Source organism: Cyrtonyx montezumae, unplaced genomic scaffold (assembly GCF_038088225.1).
Source record: "Cyrtonyx montezumae isolate F1298 unplaced genomic scaffold, pur_monq_1.0 scaffold_14, whole genome shotgun sequence".
Lineage (NCBI taxonomy): Eukaryota > Metazoa > Chordata > Aves > Galliformes > Odontophoridae > Cyrtonyx > Cyrtonyx montezumae.
In genome coordinates this window covers 8,913,000-8,940,537 of record NW_027071870.1, presented here as the reverse complement: position 1 = coordinate 8,940,537, position 27,538 = coordinate 8,913,000, and the positions used below count along the sequence as shown (strand labels likewise).

Sequence of the window (27,538 nt, the reverse complement as noted above, 5' to 3'; positions counted from 1 at the left end):
AATAGAGAAAGCAATGTCCTCCTGGCAGTTCTCAAGAGACATACAAGGCCTAGTTACTTGCAGTTTCCTTGTATCCTGTACCAGAACCAGAGGAAGACTCCTCTGTTCCTTCACTCTAACAAACGCAGCGTCAGACAGGCTGATTCAACCAATGGAGAATGTAAGACAGGTTATCATGGTTGGGGCTCACGTATAGCCACAGAATATTTATGTTGCTCCATCTACTTCTGAGACTGTGGCAAGTCTATACATATATAATTATTCACAGATTATCTCATGGTGCCTTACTGAGGAAACTGAATGAAGATGCACACTAGATCTGCTAAATGCAATCAGTGATGTTATTGTAAATGAACTTTTAATATGTACGGATGGTCTCCTCTTCTGGATGATCAGGACTATTGTTTCCATCTATCAAAGTGAACAAAAGACTGTGGAACAAGAACAGACTTCCTGCTTTACGTACCATTACATGGTATTAATTAGGGCATATCAAGGTTTTTGGTGAGATAAAACTGTTATCAGTGCTGAACGGTGCATATCTTCCCAGGCAGCTTCTGGAGTGCTGTGTACAGGTGTGAAAGGATGTGTGATATTATTACATGCAGTTGTGAGTAAGCACACAGAGGAGAAAGAGACTGTGAACTCTGCTGTTACTGCAGCTTAATGTAAAAGGAGTATGGAAGAATAGAATGGATGTTCTGCTACCTATTCAAATACATTGAGGGAGACAAGACGGTTTGAAATTAATAGAATAGCTTTCTGTGGAAAACTTAGAACATATGATTTTGATAGACAGACTAAAACATACATCCATTCTGCAGCACTAGTTCTATATTTCACAGATATTATATGGGTTGTATTTCTACTGTCATTTGAGACTGATAAAGTCAGTGGTAAACTATAGCCATGATGCACAGCTTCTAGATGAGAGAACAAGGGTGCAGGATGGAGTTTACTTCCCTTGTGTCCTATTTTATAAGTACAGAGGCCTGGTTTTCACTGCAATTACATGAAAAACAGCCTGGTGAGAAGGATTTAATGACCAGTAGAGCAATGGTATGAGATGATAAAGGAAGAATGGGTTCAGTTAATTTTCAGCGATCAGATCCACTCTGAAGGAATGTAAAAACTTCACTCAACTTTGTCCCTGGAGTTGTGAAAATTTATTGAGTTCATCAAAACCCAGATAAACTCAATGAATTTTTAGAACTCTCACCATGGACATCATCTTAAAACGGAGATGAAGCTCATATTCACAGCCCTAAAATTATAGGCTAATAAACAGTTACAACATTTTCTATGCATTTAATTTGCAAAAGCCTTTTTTCCCCAATTACTCAGCTGTGCTGTGGTCACGGACATCAAAGTCTTGTTGACTAACATCATTTTATTAGTTTATCTATGCCTTAAAACCCTAAAAAGTTAAATGTAGCAACATAACAGTAAGTTGACCATGTAATACCATAAAAACACTAAAAAACACTACTGCTAAAGGAAGAAAATAGAAAGGGTGATTATTTCAATTCTTTATTCACATTTTCCCTTATCAAGGTAGCCATTAAAATTCATTAAAAAGGGTTATCAGCACTCACCTCCAGTGTAAAACCTATGACTTTGAAGCACTGTTCAATTAATTCAAACTGGGACTTATAAAAGCTATTGTTCATAAAGTCTTGCACTATTCTGAAATGATCATTTTGCAGATATCTGGAAGAATTGACAGAGTTAGAATTTAATGAGGTTAGGAATTCAACACCATCACATTTCTAAGGAATCAATTTATGTAAAAATAAACAGTATTACCTGGGAGGTCTATATTCTGGCAATTTGTAATGTGCCAGTTTTTTCTTTTCTGCAAGTCCAGCATAAATGTAATAAAAAATATGGAAATTTTTCTCTCCTCTGAAACAACAGAAGAAAGAAACTTGTTTAGAAATGTAACTGTTACATTTACTGATGACAGACACACTGTAATTAAATGCTATTAAGGTAACAGACAAGGCTCATGTGAATTCACAGAGCAAAGAGAACGCTGCTCACCATGAACAGCTTCAGGAGCCCTTCGTGCTTCAAGCATCAACCTCCTACAGTGGCTCTCAGGCTAAGCAATTCAGCAGCATTTTCCTGTGAATTCAGATATCTAAACACCTACCCAAAGAGCATTTGAGGCACCTAAATGGTTCGCTGACTTCCTGTCTCAGCATGTGGCAAAATGTAAATACCAACTGACTGCGACAGGAAAAGAAACACATTAAGTTATGAAAAAGGTGATATTTTAGGGGAAAAGCTGATTTAATTCTGAGAAAGCACTTTCGGTGCTTATGTTCAACTCAGGAAACAAAAAAGAATTTTATAAAATCACATCTAACTTTAAATTCTTTATTAACAAATTGCCAATGAGACTCAGAAATCCTTCATGTCACCAGTATATAACGGGCAACAAGGTCACACAGAACTACAAAAAGAATAAAAATGAGGAAAGATCAGTAAGCAGGAAAAAGTAAAATGCTGACTTGTCTCAAGTTCTGTCTTTTCTATTGTTATTAAGATAGAAATAGAGCTGGTAAATTATTTTTACTATATACCAGGACAGAAAATATATTTCAATAATTTTAATACATTAGAAATGCCATTTAATTTTTCTCTTTATGAGATATGCGCACAACAGAAATAGCTCTGTATTGCTTTTGGTCCATAATCCCACAAACCAGATGCTACTAGATTCTCCAAAGTAGAAAATGAACATTTTACAAACAAATCTAAAATACTAGAGGAAACATAGAGCAATTAAATCAAAGCCATATCCTCAAATTAATACTAAAAGTTTACTTCAAAGTAAAATTTCAATTTCTCCAAAATTTCCATAAAGAAATTTATAACTAGAAACATTAGAAAGCTTTTAATTCTTTAGACATTATAATATACTTTTTATATATCACATGAATCTTCATAGTATTTGTTTTGAGTAACCCTGGAGGCAGTGAAATAAAAGAAAAGGAGTAGTTTTCAATTAGCTGAAAGAACTATAGACTGTTCATATATCATGTATGTAAAAACCCACACCACAACACGATAACAAAAAGCCCTCACAGTACCTTGCTATTCCTTCTGTTTTGTCCTGAGATATATTTCCTGTAAGCCTCCTCTGTAAACCTCAAATGAGGTCAAGAATGATTTTTATACTTACACGGCCTGGTGGACAACTCTGGATTTTTCAAGGAGGTACTCTGAAATCTGGGCTCCTACTACAGTGCCACCACAAGTAAATTTCATTTCCAAATATTTTCCAAATCTGCTGGAGTTATCATTGATGATAGTGCCTGCATTTCCAAATGCTTCTACAAGGTTATTCACCTGGAGGATTTTCTCCTGTAGTGTCCTGTTATTAGCCTAAATATGAGAAAGACAGTGCTTAAAATTAGCAGTAATCATTCAAATACATTCCTTCTTAAATGCTTCCTCGCTATTCCAGTTTGCACCGTGTGGAGTGACTTTTGTGCACTTCATATTGTTGCATTTGGGCCTAATAAAATGAACACTGAAGGAAGTTCTTACTTTTTTTCCTATATCAGTGAGTGAACCCAGTGCAATACAGTCCTTACACATAGGCTTTGCTTCAAGCACATTATCTCAATGGGGTTGCTTCAATACTTTGAGTTGGGCATAAGCTTCTACGCAGAAATGAACAAATGGGTGTGCTATATATTATTTATTCAGCCACTCACCTAACCTTGTTGTTTTGTTTCAGTCATGAATAGATCAAACTGTATCTGCAACAAGGTAAGGCATATCTCACACCTTGACTCATTAGCATGTGTGGCAACAGGAGCAAAGGTGTGGTGGCACAAGCTAGCTATTACAGATTATATCCAGTGTCCTCCTCATTTTTACCTCAATTGCAACTGCATGAATGAGATGAAAGCTAGTTCACACAAGACCACTTGAGTACAGTCCTTCATTTAAACATGGAGACATAGTTTCACTGAAGGACTTCTTCATAGAAGTAAAGAATGCAAGATTTCAGAGGGAAAAAGATTTCAGATAGAATGGACAAAAGCTGTCTTGGAGTTTTTATCAGTACAGTGATCAATTAATTTTCCTCATCCGATGCACAGGTGGATCTCAAAGAAACATGGCCCTGCAAACTCAAGAGGGCAACAAAATGCAATGGAATGAGCTTACATCTCAAATAGGCCGTGCCATTGTTCATATACATGTAGCCTTTGATACAGTGGACATTCACAAACTGATGCATACTTGGCTGTCCACTATACTTTGAATAAGAATGGTCATTCCTACATATATCATCTGGAAAGAAAGGCAAGCATATATCATGAAGTATGTCAAAATGTAGCATTCTGAAGAATGAATGGCTGGCTGGAAGTGAAAATACACAATCATATATATGATTGTAATAACACCAGGGCTAAGCAGTTTCTGTGGTCCATCACTTGACATGTATTACTGTCTTGGTCTTCTAGCAATGCCCTGCCCCCAGGTTGAGTCCTTCAATTAGATCTCAGATATCAAAGCCTTACAGAAACATTCCCTGTTTGAAACATACCTTGCCCAGGACAGTGAGCTGCTGAACTAGAAGATGGGCACTTTGTGTCTTGCCAGCTCCACTTTCCCCAGAAATAACGATGCACTGCAGAGAACAAGATCGTAAGTCTGAGCTCACTTCATATCTCTCAGCCCAGCAAAAGATATAAATTGGTCACCTCATCTTTACCTGATCAGAGTTGTATGTCACCATGGACTGATAACCAATGTCAGCAACAGCAAAAATATGAGGAGGGTTGGCAGTCCGTTTGGCTCCAATATACAGTTTGGAATGCTAAGAGTAAGAAAAATGAAAATATTATCTCTATCCACTTAATGAATTTTATTTGACTTATCTTTTATTTTCAAATTAGCGTACATCATCCTTGTGAGCAGTACTGCTGCTTCTGAGTGAGCAGTTACTGCACTCACTATACTGTGAATTTCCATTTAGTACTAAAAGTACTGCTAAAAAAGATACATAATTTTGCATGCTGTCAGCTTTATGCCATGAAACTTGAATTATTAGAACAAACATAATGTTGCCAAATACAAGCACCTTATTTAATTTAGAATGAAATTATACTTTACATCCTCTTGCTTTTTCTGCACGATATTGATGTCTAAACTAAGAAAAAGTCTTTTCTGTACCTGCAGTAACTGATAATTAATAATGACAAATTATGTATGACCCAAAATTTCTGTTCTCTTTGTAGAGTGGAGGGGCAAATTCACAGAAGTTAAAATTTTACTTTGCTTTGTGAACTGTCAGATCAATTAAATAGTTATGGTTTCCTCAGCTCTCCTGGGACAAATTGTCTCCAGTTCCTACCTCCAACCATTTGCCCTGGTACCGAAGTTCTCCACAGAAAGTGGAGGAGGTGGAATGATCCCTCCTACCAAAAGGAATAAGATTCAGTCAAATTAATGGATGTATCTATACAAATACTACTTCTGAAATAACTGCTCACAGTTGTGGTGGTCTAGTCAACATATCTCATGAATTTTAATGCAATTTATCTCAACCTAGAATGAATGCTGGAAGTTACTAGAAGAACAGTGACCTCAAAAATCCTTTTTCTATCTACTGATTAAAATAGACAACTTGCTCAGATATTGCCATCTGCACTTAAGGCATGATATTTGACATGATCTACACTGTAGATATAAAGACACCTGAGAAGTTGGGTTTTTTTTAGTTTCTCATTTTTATGTTGAAATTCAACACAATAGGGATGTGCATCATCAAGAAATTAAAACAACTATTGGTAATTCTTTTTTTTCTGAGTGAACAGAAATAGATCTCAAGAACAGTTTTATTTAATACTTAACATAAACAGTCACTTTATTGGAAATCAGTGCTAGCAAAAAAGAACCAAACTATATTTTCACACCTGCGAAGAATAAATGTCTATGTTTCGAAATGGATTGACAGCAATGAGAATGTCCCCAACATATGTGTAGATCTGATCCTTTGCATAACTCTTCTGCAACTGCTCTGTTACTGTGTTCTGATGGAGAAAAAGAAAGAACATTGCCTCACAGGGAAAAAAAAAAGAATATAAAGAAAACAGACAAAATATGAATATAGTTACAGTGAGTGTAGAGGAGAGAAAAGGAAGGTTTTTATGTTAAGGAATACACATTATTTTGATCTTAGTCATACTTTCAAACACCCTGGAATTCATAATTGCTTGTGTCCAAACTCCCTTTGGACAAGGCACACTCACCAATCCACCAAGAGGCTGTAGAAAAATTAGTTAATAAGTAGAGCTTTAGTCTGTACCAATTTATTTACAGCATGGCAGAGGAAGAATGACAGTTTGTTTACAATGGCTGATGGCCTCTATGACCTGCAGATAATATGCAGTGGCCTGATTCTTCTTCCTGTTTTTGAACCCTAAGCTATAAACACAGCAGATTTCTCTCTCTGTGTGCTTCCCAAGCTCATTGTAGTTTCACTTTTGATCTTTGACAAACCAGTGGGGTTCCCATCAATAACTCTGTCAAAAGTTCAACGGAATGCTCATTTCAACAGCTGAGGGCAGAGCCTCAGCTGACATAAATTGATCTCAGTGAATCTCTGCACCAAAGTAAGTCAGCAAGAACCCAGCCTAAGAATAGTATGGTAAGCTAGTTTAGCACAGCTCCAGATGTCCAAGGAACAGGTGAGAATGTACTTGTTCTTGGACTTGGATCAATTTCAAGTTAACATACCATTGCAAATTAGCTACTTAGCTGGAAGTTATATACATCCAGTTAAACAAATGGTGCTACTATACTGCTCAATTGGAGGCTTTAACTGCAGAAGGTGTTTTAGCATACAGTTGGAACCATTCCAGAAACAAAAAATCTCACCTAAATTTTTGACATAAAGTAGTGAACTGCTATTGTACTCTTACACAATGGAAGTATTCAAATATATATAAACTTCAAAATCAACAGCATAACACTGTGTTTTAATTTCCAATTACACCTCAAGAAAACATGAGAAAGAAAGTTCTTACCTCATCCAGTACCTCCAAGGTTGCTAAATCATCTACTTCTTCTTGGTTTGAAACTAGTGACTTACTGTAGTTCCCTTTCTTTGTGTGAATACGTTCGAATCTAGAAAAGACAGACATAAAATTTCTTGCTGTAAAGATCTTGCATCTATAGCCATCTTGACAGCAATTCAGCCAAAATATCACATATTTCCATTGTTCTGAATTCAAATACATGAATGTTTGAACCACAGAACAGGACATATATATATTTTTTAGTACTGACGGAGCATTCAGGATGGTAACACTTCAAGCTTAGTAATGATGGTGGTGCTCTAAGGCTGTCTGAGATTGTCAGACTTCAGCAAAGTGCTACAGAACCACTGGAGTAAAAGAAATATATCCTAACCCAGAATAATTTTCTTGTACTCTAAAGGAAAAAAAAAAAAGTACAAATTAAAAACACATTAATTTAAAAGTTAAAATACTTTTATTAGGATTAAATTTCAGTAAAGTTTATCTTAAAAAGTGTTCTGGTTTCAGCACCACATTGTCATTTGCTCACTTCCTCACTTCCCAGTGGGACAAGGAAGAGAACTGAAAAAAACCACACCAAAGAACTTGTGGGTTGAGATAAATCTGTTTACTAAGATAGGGAAAGTGAAATTGATAATGATTATGAAGTATATATATATATATATGTATGAATAGTACATATATATATAAAACAAATGATGTACAAGGAATTGCTCATCAACCCCCTTCTGATGCCCAGTTTGCCTCTGAGAAACACAAGAGATCAATGAACTCCCAAACCTTTCAGTACTCCTTCCACATGATGTCATATACGGATACCCTTTGGCCAGTTTAAATCAGCTGTTCTAATTCTGTTCCCTCTCAGCCCTTTTGCCTTCCCTCTCAGCTCCTTAGCCCTTTGCTGAGAATGGCCTTGGCTTTGTACAACACTGCTCAGCAGCAAATATAAACATCAGTGTGTTAACACTGTTTTTCTCCTAAAACCAAAACACAGCATCATACTCTGAAGAAAACCATTCCACCCCAGCAGAAATTAAGGCAAAATGAAATAATCTCTCTGCTCTATTCAAACGAAAAAATGTTACGTTCTTACAGAAATTAGCAAAAAAATTCCTCCCCCAAATTGGATTCATCTGTATTCAAGAAAAAAAATGCATTGCTAAACACAGCAAAAACAGCAGAAAATGCACTCTACTATTTACATTAATTGTATTTGCTTTAGGATATGGGGGAAGACTGGGGAAAGGGAAACTGGAAAAAAGTTCACAAACCAAATCAAGCTCAGATGCACAATATGGCACAAACACAAAAGACTATTAAGTAAACTAAATCTCCTGACATGACTGCATGCCCCTTGGTTCTATTGAACAGACACTTTGGTAAACTGGGACGGCAGAAAAATGGCTGTGTGAAACACAATTGCTTTTCATCTTGATTCCATATAAGATCAAGGAAACCCTGCAACTTTGACATTTGGACGTATGGCATGAGTGAAAGACAGGATTTTTCTACTTAAACAATGCCATCAATAGACAATGAAGAGTGGAGTGGAGAAAAGGGAAGCTAGGCCAATATGGAAAGCTAGAATGAACAAACATAACCCTTGACAGGGCAAGCTAAGAATTTTCTGAGCTCATTCAGTAAGATTCGCTGTAGAGTTCATGACCTGTACCCACTCCACAAACATCCCCTGCTTGCTGGGTACTGGCTCAATTCAGGCAGGCTGTGTGCTGAGGGGGGTGCAGATGTACAGAGCCAGGCAGGCACACACTTGGCTTTATTTATCACTTGCCAGCCTGAAGAGGTGCATAAAGAAATGGGCAGGTGATATCCTTCCATACTGAATGCAATCATGCAGACATGAGTGCACTTCACCTAGCACTTCTCTCTATTTCTCTCATCTGCACTGATGGTTCTCTGAGAGTGACACAGGGCCTGTCCTCACCCAGGTGCCAGCAGCAGAGAAGCTTCTCCCTCCCTCGGGCAGGAACCAGCTACCACTAAAGCTTTTCCATTGCCTGGCAGCACAAAGGCAGGAGTTTCCTACTTACTGCAGATGACTAATTTTGCAATCTTAATATCAAGGCACAAGCATGTCAGACTTCACTGCAGGAGCCAGTACAGCTTTGTGGTCTTCGTTCCAACAATGAATCCATAGTTGTAACTCTGCATGTATTTAAATATCTTGAAGGAGTATATAAATACACAGAACACAAACAAGCAGCAGCAATAGGGACAGACCTGATATAAAGCAATTAAACATCTTCCAAAAAGGATCTTTTCTTCCCTTTCCTTTGGAACACATTTGTGCAAGAACTATCTTGGCAGTATTGCATCCTTGCAAGAACACTGTAAGACAGTTCTTGGGATGACGTATCTCAGGTTACATTTAAAAGTCTGTGGTAATATTGAGACTTAAATTAACTCTTTAGCATTGCATGGTCTGCCACTGCTTGATTTTTCCATTTGCCTCATTTGCCTCAAGACATTGCTGCATTTGAAGCCAGGCAGAATCCTACTCACTCAAGAGAAACCTCTCCCCTCCATAGCCCATGCTTCTATTTATACCTCCCATCCTTTTAACTGCTGCAGTAGAAAATTTAAGCTTGGGCAATTGAAGGAATTTCTCCTATCAGTGTATGCATGAGGGAAAGATGCTAAGTTAAGCTTTCTGGTGCAATTTACACACCAAGTATAGGGAGATGTTACTGAGTGTCAGTGACATTTCCCAAGATTTGTTTCAGTTATCATTTTCAGTGTAATGCAGGAAGTTAACAACTGCCTGCAAAGAAGGGAGAGGAATGCTCCAGCTATGGAGACCTTTTTTTTTTTTTTTTTTTTTTCTCTTTTAAGGAAACAACCTTTATTTATGCCAAGAAAGTTTAATTACATAAAATTGATTCTCTTGTAATCCTCTTCAGCTGACATTACGAGAACAGTAGCGCTTGTTAAAACAGATTATATTCTCCATTCACAGAACACAGCTGAGCAGCAGATTTGCAGAACACAATATTTTTCTGCTTTGCTGTCAAAGGGCACGGACCCCTCAAGGGCAGTTATACCGCTTCACTTGCTAAACAGCAACCACTTTAGTACTGTTGACATATATGCTGAAGTTTCATTACCATCAGGCACATAGACACTGTGAACCAAAATAACCAATTTTCTCTCTTCTGATCAGAAATCATTTGTTGGAGACATTAGATCTCACAGTCACACTCAGCAAGCAATTGGAGCAGCTAAAGGCCAGAAACATAAGCCTACTATGGACAAGAAAATGAGTCAAGGCAGCACTGCTTCTGTGTCTTCTCCTTCACCTTCACCCATCCTTGTCTTTCAAGATTCAATTAAATCAAAGTGAGAGAACTGCAGCTTTTTCTTCTTCACTTTGTCAGAATGTATTTAAAAGATTTCTGATAGTTCCAAAAATACCCTGAAAAGGGAAGTGTGACTCGTGATGCCCTGCTGAACTCTGCTGAATCCTCTACAGTTTTCTGTAACATGGAGGTAGGCATAGCTGTACATGTCCCAGCTGTTACAAATAAAAATATTAGAAGTGACAGAAAGAAGCAGCACAGAGAAATCTGTACAGAATCTGTCACTGATGGTGATTTCGTTTCTCCAGAGCAAAAAATAAAAAAAATATAAAAAATTAATGTCTGCAACAGACGCATACTTAAATAAAACTACAGCCTTAAGCCTAAGCAAAATTTATACCTGAATTTAGAATCCTGGCTGCATGTGCACAGTCCTTTGCAGACAAACCTGTGCTACCTCTGTGTCTAAGTGATTGCACAGCATCAGATCCCTTCACGGAGCTGTGCTCAAGCTTACACAATCTTGCTGAGAGCACAGTGCTGCCAGAGCTTTTCATTCAGAGGTGGCCCATCTCCAGAAGTTGGGTCATGTGTTGCTCAGAACAACATTTGCCAAAGTTTGTGCTGGTTTACCATACTCTGCAAGTATGTAGATTACTGGCCTTTCATAATAGGCTCAAGAAAAGGCTGTATCCCTTATTCAGGGGAAAAATGTGTTCTTAGCTGAGCTAAAAGTACTGTTTTGGATTGGTTCCTTATTGCCCTCATGAGTCTCACCAATGCTCTACATGCAGAACCACACTGAGAAGACAGAGGAGAAGCTCCAAAAGCAAGCAATACTTGGTGGGTTAGGTATACCACCTTCAAGAGGAGTGAGTTGTGAAGAAGTGGACTGGTGAGAATGTTGAAGAGAATTACTCCCAGGGAGTACTGAATGCAGGAGGAACAAATTTCTCCTGCTTTGCAGCAGGGGTTGAACTATTCTTCATTTAAGAATTATTGCTGTAAATCATATTGTATGGAAGGAGACTGGAACTGCATTCCTATTCTGCTGTGGAGATGAGTGCTACCTAGAAGCATAACAGGCCTGGGTAGCCAGAAACTCTTTATTGGTTGAGAGGGGTTTGCAGCATAGTTATTCTATACAGTGCATCCTCAGGAATACACAGACCCTGCTGGTACAACAAAGCCTGTATCAAACTACAGGAGTGGAAGAAGTGACTCAAAGTGGTCCAGAATTAATCTACAGCTCAAAAGCCTCAAGTTTAATCTCTACTCTGCCAGGAATTTTATTTGGACACCTTGATCCAATCAGTACTGGACTCTGTGTGGGCTGTGTTACTCTATTCCTCTTACTGCCTTCCTCAAGCTGGAGTGGTGATCTGCTCTCCACTGCAGGCTGCCCTCAGAGTTTAACTTGCAGGTTTGTTATCAGCTGCTCCAACTGGCAGGATGAGTCAGGGAGAGAGAGAGGGAGAGAGAGAAGCCCCAGGAAGCAAGTGACATAAGTCGGGTAAGTCACTCAGGGAAAGTCACGGAAAGAAACTATACAGTACTCCATGCACTGAATATACTGGTGAATAATTGACAGCCCCCCTGTGAGCATATTGCCTGTGTATTTAAACTCACCTCCCCGAAGTTCCAAAATAGTTCAACAGACCAACTACATAGCACCTTGAATTGCAAGTGCTATCCCTACATGGTTAGCTCAGCAGGACAAATGCTTAGAGCATTTCAGCTCATGCAAAAGCCCTTGCTCTTATAAGGGCATATAAATCTCTTAACTTGCAGAGCAGAGTAGGTTGCTGAAATCTAGGTGCACTGAATATCCCTCATATACACTGCTCATTCTGGAATGAGTCATAATTCCCAGGAAATACACGTTGTACTAATCATTGCACATTTCTGCAGAGATTATTGTAAAAGCAGTCAAGAATAAGACAGCCAAACAACTCAAGATGAAAGTATAGCAAGCTTGACAGTCAGGTGTAAATGTGACAGTTCTGAAGGCCATTTCAAAGACAGCTATTTCTGTTGCAAAGTAAAACTCTTCACAATGCAGGGTTTTTTCCCCTCATTCAGCCTGGAGAGAAGTTTATTTTTAGAACAGTTTTCTGTTATATGCTGCAGTACTTATTTCTAATAATTATTTTGATCAGTAATTATGAATTTTAATAGCTACAATGTGACTTACAAGAAAGTGTGACTGAGGGATTGGCTAAAACCAAGGGGAAACTTAAAGAGCACCGAGAGGTGATTAAGCTCAGATGAACTTCTTGTTTCTCCATGATAGAATCTGTCTTATTTTCTGTGATGTGTTTCTCTCGCAAGGTGCTTGGAAGGGATGCAAAACAGTTATCTAAAACCAGGTCTCTCTTTGCTGGACTAGCAGCAATAATAATGGGATAGTTATACAGCCTGGTGCAATGCCATAATGACTCAGTGACTGGTCAACCTTAGTAAATACCTCAGAAACAATAGTGGTAGAAAGAGTTGCTATAGGGTGGCTCCATCATGAGTCTCAAGATCACAAACCCTTTCTGAGCAGACGTGGTACGTAAATACTAATCTTTATGATATGTCCTTCTGCAAAATTAAACTCGCTGAGAATGTGACATAACATGATGCTTTCTTTCTGAACTATAACAATCACACATTTAGCAAGCAACAAAGCAATATCATAACCACAACAGACTACCACTGCAGAGGGCAGTCAGAGCCAAATTACACCTCAGAATAATGGACAAAAATGGTGATTTGATATTGAGAGAAAACAAGAAAGAGGAAGAGTCAGTGGCTGAACCTCAGCTATCAACCTCTTGAAATATATCTTTCTTTATGAATAAATTATAATTTGAACAGGAAAATAAACATACTGAGAAAATAACTGGACTCCTAACTTTCAAGTCAAGACTACCAAATTTCTTCAGTTTACACAGTGTACCCATACAAAACATAGGAGGATTTCATCCCTCAGCATAAAAAAGAGTTCTTTAATTCCTTAAACTACTGCCTCCCAGCAACAGTCAGGGATTTGTGTTTTAGAGTTATGAACAGAACAGCTGGAGATCAGGAAGAAGTTTCACAAGAAAAGTTGTCAAAACAGGAGAAAGTTCATCAATTCCACAATAGAGCCTTAACACACCAGTGTAAAAACAGTCCCAATTATAGAATAATAAAGAGAAGAAAACCAGGCAGATTTAAGATGAAACTCTTCCACTGACCAGTCATGCCACAGCCTATATCATCACTGAATCAGATTTACATAGCATCATAAAATCATTGAGGTTGCAAAAGACCACTAAGGTCATCAAGTCCAACCATTAATCCATCAGCACCCACTAAATCATGTTTCCCAGTGTCACATCTACATGTTTCTTGAACACCTCCAGGGTCGGTGACTACACCACCTCCCTGGGCAGGCTTTTCCAATGCTTAGCCATTTTTTCAGAATAATTTTTTCTTGATATCCAACCTGAACCTACTCTGCTGATGCTATTACCTCTTGTCCTCTTGATAGTTAACTGGGGACTGACCACACCTCAACACAACCTTCTTTCAGGTAGAGAGTTGTAGAGAGCAGTAAGGTATCCCCTGACCCTCCTCTCTCTAGACTAAACATTCCCAGTTCCCTCAGCCACTCCTCTGAAGAGTTGTGTTCCAGATCCTTCACTAGCTTCACTGCCTTCATAGCACTTATGTACAGATTCTGCTGACACCATTTGCTCTGGGCAAACTGAAGGTCAGAAGATATATCTGTATTTAAAGACTTGTAAAAAAGTAAAGCAAACAAATTAAAATATTTTTGTATCATCTTTTCACTGTTCAACAGAATAAAAAAAATGTCATTCTAAATCAACATTCTTTGCATACCTGAAATTCTATTTTTTCTTAAGTGAAATGATGCCCATACTACAATTGTAGCTTTTCTTGCTTACACAGAGATAACAATAGATAATATAACAGGTATTCTTACTGTTTTGGGAGGTGGCTTGGCTTTTCTAAATGAATATTGCTCCAAAAGTAATGCCTCTTATTTTATTATGTTGGTCCATGACAGAGTTTGATACTGGTGGTGTGGTAGTAGAGGTTGAACCTTCCTGCCAACATTCCATGACATCATTTTTGTCATGTGATAGATAGCAGCAGAGGGACAGTCTGACAAAATGGTGTCTGACATGGAAGTGTATATGAAGTAAAGGTGTGGAACGTAACTGCACCCACTGGCACTCATTAATGCTTGATGAATGTCTTTGGACACCAAGCAGTGGATGTGAGCACAGTGAGGCAGTGGATGGTGTTTTTCAGCAGAGGCAACTAATCTGAGGTTGAAGTTGACAGTTTCCTAGATTGCATCATTACCAGTGATGAGATGTGGTGTTACCACTACGTGCCAGAATCAAAATGGCAGTCCATGAAGTGGTGACATGTGAATTCCCTATGGAAGAAAAAGTTTAAGATGCAGACCTCACCAGGTGAAGTGATGTGCACTGCCTTTTGGGATAGAAAAGGGGGGGATTTTCCTGGATTTCCTGGAACATAGACAAGCCATCAACTCCAACTGCTACACTCCAACACTGACTAGCTGAAGGCTCAAACTTCCAGAGTTGTGCCAGAGAAAACAATCTTTCTCCTGCAACACAATAATGCCAGGCCAACATGAATTTGAAGACTAGGGAGCACAATGCCAATCTTGGCTGAACTTTCCTATTGCACCCACTGCAGTCTGGATTTGGTGCCCTCTTATTTTCTATTTGTTTTGACTGATGAAAGATGGACTGTGTGGGCAACATTTTCCTAGTAATGATACTGCCATACCAGCTGTGAAACAGTGCTCACCACTGCTGGTGCCCATTTTTACCATTATGGCATGCAAATTCTTGTTCAACACTGGCAAAAATGCACAGCTTATGGTTGTGTTGAAAAATGGTGCTTTGTAGCTGAGAATTTTCTCTGTTAAATAGTGTTACTGTGTTCTTTGTATCTGTCATAGCTTCCACAGAAATAAATAGGAGAATTACCTATATATGTTCACTGCTACAAATAAGAATCTTCCAGCAAATGTAACCAATAAACATACTAAAGTTGAAGTCATTACATGTACAATGACTGTAAAATGTGGCTTTTACGTGTAGACTTTCATACTGTGTTCCGTGATTTCAGATATGAAAAGGTTTATTTAAATCAATGCAAATGAGATTTAAATTAGTACCAGCCTATTTATTAGTATTCTAAACAGATAAAATTAAAAACGCATTATCTGAATATGTTTTATTACTTTCAAAAGAAAAATTCTATCTCACATTAGGAATATTTATGCAGAAATGGCACCAGATCAACTGTAAAGGGCTAGGTAACTTCATCTCGTAGTAATAACATTCCTTTAAAATCTGGTTCACAGAAAGAGTGGTCACTAAAAGAGTGCAGTCTAAATAGGACAGAAAAAGTCTTAATAGTTTCCTATTCTTGTGCCACTTGGTTGCTCTATGAACAAGAAAATTGAGCCATTTTCTTTATGTTAGCATTGTATGGGAAAAGAAAGCTCATGTCATTTGCTTTATAAAGGAATTACATTAAAAAATGAATTTTGAAAAACAGTAGGACTTGCTAGAAAATGTATACAATTTATAAAATTTAGAAAATATTTAAAAATATAACTGACTTAGAAGCTTGATTTTCAAAAATCATTTAGGCATTGAAAGGAGCTTATTTCAATTCCAGAATCTTTCTGGATTAAGTCAATGCCAAGTAAGTGCCACACAGAACATACAAATTCAGTGTGAGGCTTAAATTTAGCCAAGTTCATAGGTATTCATAGAAATGCCAGAAAAGAGAAACTACTAGTCATTCCACATCCAGTTCCAGAGAGCCCAAGGAAGCTTGAAAATAAAAAAAAATATTTAGAAATATCCTTATTATCCATAAATGTCATTTATATCCAAAAATTCTCCAGTGTCAGAACTGAGGACTGTTATATATGTTGGTAGTATAAATTTTTGCAAAAGTAAATGTGGCACACTTTAATAGGTGTTATCCATGCAGTTCAAAATGTCTTTTAAATTTTATGTTCCATTTAAAAAATGTCTATCATCCTTTACCTTGATGCACAGGAGACATTGCACAAGTAGTACATCAATACTAATCTTCTACTGCATTTCACAGCTGACACATTACTTCAGCGTGGTGGATTTTTTTTAATAAATTGCTGTATCGAACCAAACCATTTTTAGTTGTTTTAAATAAAAGCTATCAAGTGCTACCTGATTTATGAAGAACCAATACTTCTAAATACAAATGGAAAAAAAAAAGAATCTATTTGATATGACATAAGCATTTTTATACAATATTTTTAATTTTTCAAAGTCTACCAGTATTACTGTTTTCAGTCTGTAGCATCCAGTTCTTGCAGGAACCACCTGATCAGTTACTTTTACCATCTTCAGTCAATAATAACCATGGAAAATGAATTACAAACACTCATCTCACCTAACCTTTAGTATTCTGCATCTAGAGTCAGAGGAAAAAAGGGAGACACTTCTAAAGATTGTCTCATCTCCCGTGAATCACAGTGCCCTTCACTTTCTACTGTTTTTATAGGAGAGAGGCAAATATTAAACACTGTATTTTTCAGTCAGCTAAAGTTACGAGAGGTGAATCCTTCTCTGAGCACTAGCCATTCAGAAACTGCAAGTATAAAGACTGCTACAACTGGTGTACTTTTTAGCTATTTTTACCTTGCCTTTTCAGTGACTCCCATTTGCTGATGAACATCAATAAATTCCATAAGTTGTCTTTGTAGCACGTTTTCCTTTCCTTCGATCTGCTTAATAAAAGCATGCTGCAAAAGACTAGATACCGTTGGGCGCTTCTCATAGTCTTTAGTTAAGCACCTGTGCTGGCAGAAAAAGCATATGATCATTCAGAGGTCATTGTTAAGTTTTGAAATGCCTGTCTGTAGTTTGCTCGTATTGTCATAATAAATATATCCATCTTAATCACAACATTTCAATACTGAAAACTCTAAGATTTCACAGAATTGATGAGGTCTAGAAGTTAAATCATTGATTTTTGAAACTTGAGCTCATTTGTTTGCAAATGCTTAATGTAAAAACAAGTTCCTTACTGATCCACAGTCAAAGGACTCCACACAAAACACTTCTCATTTTTACAACGGAGGAGAGCAGAACAGAAAGATTTTTACTGACAACACATTTCCACAGAGAATACAGTGATATTTTACAAATTATGTTTATACATGTTCCATATTCAGTTATAGTGGTCTCAGTTGTTACTCACTTGTTAATGAAGTCATTGAATTCAGAAGACCACAGTTCCGGCTGCTGGAGTGTTGGAGGAGGATTCCTGCAAAGGTCAGTGACAATAAGTTAATAAGCTACTCAGCTGCCAAAAACAATGTGTGAAGGCAGGCTGAGTAATGAGTTTTAGAAGGCCACTGAGAAAGAGGTATTGATTTCCACTGGTAAAAGGACTATGGGCAGAGGATACAATACCTCAATGGTTCTGCTTTACATAACTAACGAGGAGAAATAGCATGGAGAGGATCTACCAACTGTAGCTAAGAATTACTGTATTTTTTCAATCAAATAAAAAAGAAGAAATGAAACTAACAACCCATTAATCACTTTTCACTTGTAATAACAAGTCTCTCTTTTCAAGCCTGAGACAATATACTTTCTCAAGACATTTTTTAAGAAGAAATTCTATTAAATTTTTTTCCAGAAGGACTGAATTAAACAGCTTCCTGAACAAAGTGTAGGAAGGAACTAGCTCATTATTAACCATGTTTGATTTATCAGAAGATAAAGAAATCAGAAATCAAGTGAAGAACTAGATACAGATATACTGGAAATAAATAAATCTTTGTTCATAGGTTCATATGTTCATAGGTTCATAAGGTTAGAAAGGACCTACAAGATCATCTAGTCCAACCATCCTCCTATCACTATCCCTACCCAACTACTAAATCAAATCCCTTAGCACCTCATCTAAACGCTTCTTGAACAGCGCTAGGGATGGTGCCTCAACCACCTCCCTAGGCAGGCCATTCCAGTGCCTGACCTGACTTCTCTTTCAGAGAAAAAATGTTTCCTCAGGTCTTGTTGTTGAGTTTAAGTTGCTTATTCTAGGTATTAATGTTGTCCAAATTGTTTTTAGTCTTCTTCCTTTCAGTTCACCTTTCAGAGGTGCTATTTGCAACTTACAGATGAGGTGACTCCTTTACTGTTTAATCAGTTATCAAAACTGCTTTCTTGAAGTGATGCCTAATGATAACTCTTGCACTTTCTTAGGTTTCTCAGGTTTTTCTTAATGAAATTAAAGGGTTTTGGATCTTACATTTGTTCTTGGGCAAAAGGGTAGGAACCCAATATCTATAGGTGTGCAAGTCAGATGGCTTTTTGGAGGCCTAGCTGAAATTACAACAGTTTGACACTGCTTTTGACCAGAGACATTGCCTGAGGTCAACAATACTGCAGCTGGCAGGAGAAGCACAAGCTAACGAAAGGTAAGGGACTAAATGTATGTAAGCACTTTGTTTCAAAGGATGTGGTAACATTAGAGGACAGCTGTGGTGCCTATTTGACACATTGACCCACTAAGACTCTGTATTACGATCATTACAACTCATTTTCAGAATGGTAATATACGAGAACAGCATATGTAGGACTCAGCTGAGTTCTGTGCTTACATCCTGTGCTTGTACATATTGGGCAGCAGTCCAAAGGGGAAATTTTCATACATTTTTTTAATGTAATCCTCTCTAAACTTCTCAAAGGGCTTGCATGGTTGAAGAAGTCTTAGAAGATACATCTGGATGGAGTACTTCTAACTTCCTCTTAGTAAATAGTATGAAGGAACAGTACGTATTTGCATCGTCTACATTTGAAGAAACTCTAATGGAAGTTAATGGACTAAGTTCAGCCTGACAGAATTAAAAACATCAAGATATTACCTTGGTATTTTGAAGAGTGCCCTCATAGGGTGCAAATCTGCAAGGGGTGGATCTCCATCTCCCAGCTCTATTGCAGTAATACCCAGTGACCATGCATCACATCTGGCATCATAGGAGCTATCCAGCTGTTGCTCACAGGCAATCACCTATTAGAGGAAAAGTTTTGGTCAGTAACTGGATGGTCAAATGTCTGAATTTAAGAGCATACCCATAGATAGGGAAATATCTTGCCGGATAGGGATATTGGATAAAATAAACAGAACTGTTCACATTTTTCAAGTTAAAACTTACTGCTGCTGAAAAAGCAAAGGATGACCTACAGTCTTTTGTGAACACAGCCTGTAATCTGATCAGATGTCCCCTGATCTGACAGAAGGTGGCAAAATTTTGGCTTATTCACTTGAAGGTGGAAAACTACATCCCACTGCTGAGTGGAGAAGTGTGGAACTCAGCAACTCTAAACTACTTTTCTGTAGATTTATTCCCTAAAAAAAAACAAAAACAACAAAAAAAAACCATAATGGAGTTACTCTGCTCTCTCCATGAAGAATACAAGCAAGAAAGCAGGAGCTGAATTCATTATCTTCCATCAGGTCTTTATTCAGCTAATATAAGGATGAAGCCAAGTTATCAAGAATGTGGTTGCCTATGGATTGCAGGAAATGTGTTCAGTTTCATACACATTTCAGGTCATTCACAATGCCAGCTGAACAAAGATTTTTCCACCTAGATCCAAAGGTCTAGACCAATGAGTATAAGCAGTGTATATTTATAAACATATATACCCATAGAGTAATTTCCAGGCTACAAACAGGCGTCCATGTATATATGCACACGTTTGTATACAGACAAATAGTGTAAGTACTAAATATAACAGTAAATAGTGTATCTAAATATTGTTTCCTGCTTTGTATTTATATACTTTAGCTGGAAAAATTTCCAAATACAAACAATACATCTTATTTATTCACAATAAACTGTTTCATTTCTTGCTGTTGCCTATAAATACATTATGTTAAAACTTTCCAGATGCAGAAATTCAAAAATAATACTCCAATATATCACAGTATCACCTTGAGCTCATTCCATCCATAGAGAGATGAGATACCTGGCATAGTTTGAGAATTTGGAAGGTTGGAAAGGATCAGTGGTAGTACTCATTCCTCTTTAATGAAAATATTGAACTAGGTAATCCAGCTTCTTGCTCCCTCACTCTAACTGTGTAATTTCAAAGATAAAAACCATTTTAAATTAATCCTTGCAACTTTTTAAGTAAATAGGTTTAAAACACTTTTTCATCAATCTAAATAAAATGTCATTTAGAAGATCCAGTGGTCAGTAAGAACTAAGAGAAATGAAGGGAGAAGGACAGAGAAAGAGTAGAAAAGCAGAGTGTGGCAGTTTTAATACCACTGATGAAATGAATCTAACCTCTGGAGCCATCCAGAACGGGGTGCCCACGGAGGTGTTCCGGCGGAGCCGAGTGCTGGTCAGCTGAGCAGACACACCTGGAAGAACCAAAGGAAGCTATAATCAGAGCAACTGTTATTTCCATTCAAGACAGTCCCTCTGAAAGGTGCCATCCTTGCTGTGTCTTGTCATGTCACATCCTCCTCTGCAGGTGTCTTAATGATATTCTTCCAGTTCTCTGCTATGGGCCCAGTCCTCAAAGGTATTGAGCACTTCAGCTCAGAGTCTGTGCATTTGTTTCCTGCAACTTCAGTAGGACTGAGATTTAGTCCCTAACGAGTGTTTCATTAGTAATCTGACTCTATATATTTTGACTGGCTAATTACAGTTTTTCTATATCCCATTTTAAGAGAGTGGTAAAGCATTTCATGAGGTTAAAAAAAAAAAAAAAAGTATTCTACCTCCCCTTGTTTCTTTTTTACTTCTAATGCTCAGTACCGACACTAGACCTCTGTTCCTTATTTACATATTTCAGGCTAAGAGCTATAAAAGATACTTATCCCCATCTCTTAGCTGTTCTGACATAAAAATGAAGCAATAAAATGGTGAAACATCAAAAATGCTTACAGAAGTCTCCCCATTCTCAAAGCAACATCAAATGCCTGCAAATCAGCTTTGCAACATGAGCTGTAGTTAAAGGAATTAACTATTTCAGACCAATAGTTGGAAACTGGATTCTGAAGTCTGAAAATTGTTCATGGTTTTAGATTAAAACATGCACTGAAACATCAGGAACTCTAGTGAGCTACTAGTGAACTTCTAGTGAACTTCTGATCTGCCTGCTAACAATTTCCTGCCTTTAAAAATAAAGGTGGCATTGTTTGGAAACACCTCTAGTGTGTGCAACGTGGAGAAAACAAACCCTTTTAGCCAGTATGTGCTGAAGTACTACAGATTTATGAATCACAGGTAACTGTGAGGTCCACCAAAGATATATTCTGAAGTTCTGATACCAAAGATGGTATGAAAGGTGTTGTTTTATGCTCTTGTGTCAACTTTATTCTGATTGACACTGAAGCTCATTTATTTTGCCTTCATACATAAGCCAATTTTCTTTTGAGAAAATAAGAGGCTTCACTTTCACTCTCTGAGTGCCATTTTATTATCTGAAATGCGAAGCTTCAGCGAGCACCACTGGCTAGTTTAAACTCTTTGTATTCTCTGGTTTGAATGTGCTTGACCTTACCTTCCTGAAAGCCCTGCAGGTGGCTCATAATAGGAGCAGTCTACATCTACTGCTCAGTGGAAATATGCTCACTAAATTTTTGTCTGGATAGAATAGGATTGCTTAAGGATTTTTTTTTTTTATTATTTCAGTGGAGATCAAGAATCCATTGTGAGCTTGATCTGCTTATTACACTCAAGCTAAGTATTCAGCTTAGATTCACAAATTATCTGCATTTGTCCATCACAGAAACGTACATAACTGCTGAAAATAAGGCAGCAACATCCTAACTCCTAAGTCAGCCTGTTCCTTTCAGACAAACTCAACCACTGCCTTTGGGCCTGTTCCCTCTACTTTGCTCAGGGCTTGAAAAAACTGAATCTCTTCCTCCCTCCAGTGCCTGTAGAAAGTCCAGCACTGTGTTTGCATCATGGAAAGCGAGAAAATATAAGGTTATGCACAAAGTCCATCAACCCTGTTCCAAGCTCAGCCAAGCAGGGGCTTTCTTTGCTTCACCAAGGAGTTGTCCACATCCAGCTTCATGCTCTCAATGCCTCACTATTCCTGGCCCTCAGCAAAACACAACATTCAGAAAGCAAGGAACAAGCACACATTACCATGGGGCTGTTGTAGAAATACAAAAGGATACCAGTAAGTGACCCATGCTTTTGAAGGGAAAAGAGGCTACCCTCGCCTTCTACATGCCATGGGAGTTTCCTATGCTGAAGCTCTTTTTTGTAGTCTTGGAACAAGAGCTAGGATTTAGATCTGCTGGCAAAGAAGTGCCCTAGCTGAATTTTTATTATCCAGTGTCAGGTTTTATAAATAATCATAACTTCCTGTGCAGATGAGGAGCAAAACATAAAAGGCACATTAATGTGCACAATCTTCTGTCTATGCACTTTTTTTTTCTCTTTGAACAATAATTGTTACACAGAAGAATTCCCCCCCTGCACACACTTCTTATTTTTTTTTTTACTTCAGTAGAAATTGATTAATTTTGAATTGTTCACTAGTACTTTCTTTAGGCTTTTTGTTTGTTTGTTTGTATCCATTTGCTCTTAGCAGGAAAGTGGCATTTCAGATTATGGAGTGTAGGTCTTATGACAAATGATATTTCCTTGGGGTCTTTCTATGTATAGAGGAAAGATGATGTAATTCCACACTTAGTAACATTTCTTCCAGCATTTCAGTAACCAGTCAGGCATATAGCTAGCCAGCTTTTTTAAACTTGTACATTTTCTAACAATAACATCTTCTCCTCCCCCATCTGCTTTACTACTGCTTTGTTGCAAAGGGAGTCAAATACTCCCCTAAGGAAATTTAAAAATACAACAAAAAGCACAGAAGTGCACAGAAATTATAAATCTCATGAAAATTAACAACTTAATACAGAAGTGCATTAATAGTACCAATGCACACCACAGAATCTTTTCTAATGTGCAAAAAAATACTATGTGTATATTTGGAAAGTAAATATTTTTTCATTTTATTTTCTGATATCAAGCATTAGTTTACGAATAATAAAAAAGGAAATTAGCTAATTTACACCATGAGTATTATATATGCCTTTCATTGCAAAAACTGGCATAGCAGAGTAACACTGCAAGTAAAGCCACCTACTTATGACCTTACTATTCAATAAATGAAAAATAGGGCAGAAATGAGCTTCCTATTATTATAGGAAAGATTTGTCTCAAATTTACAGTCAATCTGAGCAGACACTGTTCTGATCTAAATTGAGAGGCTGCACAATACCATTTTATGATTATGTTCTGTGACAGTACAACTATGCATGTTGTACTGGCTGATGTTAACAAGGAAATTCTGAGCCCTAGCAAATTCTACTAAATTGACATTCTGCACACAGCAGGGAGACTGCAGCTCTTACATGTTCTAAATACACATGTCTGTACATAAAAAGCTATATGTCATCCCAAAGGGCACTGTGTATCATCATTTGGCTACTGCTTCTATAACCATTTGCCATTTGTGCCTTCAGAGTCCCTCCTCCTAGCAAAGCATTCCCTTTGTGACCCTTTCCTCCTGCAAAGTATTGTGAACCAAATCTTCTTTCTTGCCCTTCTTGAACATAGGAGTGACAATAACTTTCTTCTGGTATTTGGGAACCTCCCCTGATCTCCAAGACCCTACAAAGATTATCAAGAGTGGTCAGCCAGCTTCCTCAGGATTAGTGGGTGCATCCCACCAAGTACTATAGTGTCCTCTATACCTAATTTGTTTAAATGCTTGCTAACTCAATCCTCCCATACTAAGGGTAAATTTTCCTTGCTCCAGATTTCCAAACTGGTTTCAGGGATCTGGAATTCACAAAGACCAATCTCACGAGTAAAGACCACTAGTACCTCAACTTCTTCCATGTCATCATCACCATCTTATCCACTGTCTTTATGGATTGCCTTGATACGCATAGTGCTTTAATGATGAAACAAATTAATGTTAACAAGGAAAGGCCAGTTGGAAAACTAGACTTTCCCAAACACTCAGAAAAACAAACATTCAAGATGCAAGTCTTCAACTAAAATACGGCATATCTAAAAGCTAACCAAACAGCCCTTTGCAACTCTAAAATGATCGGAAGCTTAGTATCTAAGAAGACCATACCCATGAGCAGCCTAGGAGATGAAAAAACATGGTGCCCAATACAAAAATAATAGTCATTAAGTAAGCGAGGGATAAAAAAAATGAATTTATAATATAAAACAAAAAATATAGCTAGAGTCGGGGATTTGTACACTACTCCTCTGATACAGTATGCTAGTGAAGAAAGGCCTCCTTCTTAGATGGTCCCTTCCTTAAATGTTTTGTTTCAGTCTGACTGCCACTTTTGTGACTGAGAAAGGATTTTTCCTCTGTATGACAAGAAAAACCCAGGAGATACTCTCCTTGTTATGTGAGATGGTTTACCTGTTAAGATTATTTGGGCTACTAGCAACACCTATGGTGATGGGACAGGATATCTGAAATACATAAGGACAAAAGTACTTCAGTGCAAACAGAATCATTAGATTCAACTTTCAGGTAAAAATGAATTTAGTATATAGCAGGTGAGACAAGAAGTTTTTTTTCAATAACCTGCTCTAAGAATCAAAGAATCATAGAATGGTTTAGGTCAGAAGGGACCTTAAAGCCCACCCAGTTCCATCCCCCTGCCATGGACAGAGCTACCCCTAAAAGATCATGGTGCCCAGGGCCCCATTCAGTCTGGCCTTGAATGCCTCAGGGGTATGGGGCATCCACAGTTTCTCTGAGAAACTTCTTATCCTAATACTCTATGCAACAGAGTGTGAACAAAGAGAGGTCCCTGAAAAAGCCACAAAACTATAGGAAGAAGAAGGTGTTGAATATATACTGTGTAAAATGCATTGGCCATAATGAAAAGGTGAGTAAATGTAACAACTGTTCAGACTCCTGAGTAGGAATTATGGAGCAAAAATAAAATGATACAGAAAAGACAAGAATTTAGAAGTACAAGAAAGGTCAGACATACTTCCAACAACCAGCTCTTGAATTACATCAAGGACTACTGGTTACAGGGCTACCGTATACAATTCATTGCAATTCCATTTCAGTCACTGCATTTAATTCAATTTTGTAATTAAGAATTGAATAATAACACATTCAAAGCTCAGAGCAAATTTCCTTCAGGTCAAAACTCAGAGAGAGGTTCAATGAATTCTAGAGTCTTACCTAAAACAAAAGAGCATTGCAGTATGCTTACTAGCCAGCCCTCCTCGCAATTCTCACATGCAAAATGTTCTGTGCTGACTGGGTAAGGGACTCAAGAGGTGAATTTTGTGACCCTTAAGAAAACTAAGAGGAAGCCTTTGCTGGCCAGAAAGTACTATTTTCTTGCTTCATGTGTCTCTGGTATTTGGCAATAGCTTTCTGTGCCAAACTTATTTAATGTTTAAGCCATTGGTGACATCTTTTATGCGAATTAGTAAGAAAATAAAAATCAACATATAAAAGACCAAGTGAAGAGCTTATCCTGCATATAACAGTTGGCCACATGATTTCTTTTTGTTGTTACTTGACAGCACAAAGGTTCTCATTCACATGTGGCTCATATAAAAAGTTTTCAAGGACTAAGCCTTCAACAAAGAATTAAACATTTAACAAAGAAAATGTTCCACAGCTCAAGTCAGTGCAATCCATCTTATCCCTGCTAACCCTGGTTTGAAAAATTTGGAATTATTACTTTGATTGTGTTCAAAGCAGTTTGATAAGCTGCTCATGAAGAAAGCTTTTTTCAACATTTTTTACTTTTATTGGCTTCTGTCATATTCCCTAGTAAATGATTTTTATAAGTAACACGTGAATGTCCTGCTATATGGTATGCAAAAATGACAACACAATAATAGCCTATTTTTGATCTGAATCAGTGAAGCAGACAGCTCTATTATGGATGCATGCTAGAATGACTAAGGCAAATACAAGTCTCACTATGAGTCATTGCTTGAAGTAAACAAAATGTAGAAGCAAGTTTTTTTGAATAGTTTCAAATAAAATTATTTTAATTAATTGTTTCATTTTTGCGGAATGATTCATACAGCATTTATAGCTAAAGCAGTGCAAGAAGAAGGAGACACAATAAGGTATTCTGACTTTTTCAGAATAAGCTATCTACAGAAGTTTGGAAAACTACTCAAGGTCATGCTGGGCTTCTCTTCAACATCAGCAAGACACACGAAGTTGGAAATTATGATAATATATTAGCAAGGACGTCTTCTCCCAGATGACCCAGTACTCCACATTGGATTACTCATTATCTGGCATTTCAACCTATTCAGTGAGCACAATGTGGGTCTTGACTTGCAGCCTGACCTTCACTGCATGCAGTTGTAGCAGAGCGCTTTGAACCTTCTCTTCCTCTTTAATGCCATGTATCTCACATGGCTTGTCAGACTGAACTGTGATCAGTCAACATACTACATCTGCTTTGGTTTCCTCCCCAACCTCTGACCCAGGATTTCTGAATCTTTCCCCACAGGACTAGCAGAAAGTTCCCTTGTGCATCAGGAAATCAGTAATTAAAATAGATTGAACTCTTATGATGGAGTCTAATCATGGACCTGTTAATTACTCTGAGATTGGCTGGATATTTTGGACATACTTTACAGTGTAACCGATTTTACTATTCTTACTTTGTGATTATAGCAGCTGCTGGTTCACAAACACTTCAAAAACTTAGCCTGTTTGATACAGTCGCTGAAAAAGACTTCACCTGTATCTCTGCATCAGAATAGGCATCAGTATCATGCAACTTAAACAACACTAACACCTATGCATGCTAATTCATGTTGATTAATTGTTGCTGAACACTAGAAGTACTAAAGAATTACCAAGATTGAATAACCCACAAGGAAGAAGTAGCACACTACTGAGTCACAACAGAGAATGCTGGCAGAATTAGTAAGTACATGCTCCTCCTAGTGGGAAAAAAAATAACCAAGACATTTAATTCATGAACTAAACTGAATTACAAAATGAACTTAACACCTTCATTTAGTATTACTTAGATTAAACT

The 27,538-nt window shown here is 37.6% G+C and overlaps 1 protein-coding gene across 2 annotated transcripts in view; it reads right to left on the bottom strand.

Annotated features, from left to right (window-relative positions):
• MYO3A (myosin IIIA) overlaps positions 1-27,538 on the bottom strand; it is a 94,732-nt gene that overhangs the window by 39,746 nt on the left and 27,448 nt on the right. For both annotated transcript variants that reach the window (XM_065731578.1, XM_065731579.1), the window contains exons 5-15: positions 20,784-20,860; positions 19,353-19,498; positions 17,678-17,743; positions 17,116-17,271; positions 7,053-7,152; positions 5,940-6,056; positions 4,736-4,840; positions 4,568-4,651; positions 3,191-3,393; positions 1,807-1,905; positions 1,596-1,710 (exon numbers count right to left, since the gene is read on the bottom strand). In XM_065731578.1, the coding sequence (XP_065587650.1) occupies positions 1,596-1,710; positions 1,807-1,905; positions 3,191-3,393; positions 4,568-4,651; positions 4,736-4,840; positions 5,940-6,056; positions 7,053-7,152; positions 17,116-17,271; positions 17,678-17,743; positions 19,353-19,498; positions 20,784-20,860 (1,268 nt within the window). The remainder of the gene's footprint in view (positions 1-1,595; positions 1,711-1,806; positions 1,906-3,190; positions 3,394-4,567; positions 4,652-4,735; positions 4,841-5,939; positions 6,057-7,052; positions 7,153-17,115; positions 17,272-17,677; positions 17,744-19,352; positions 19,499-20,783; positions 20,861-27,538) is intronic.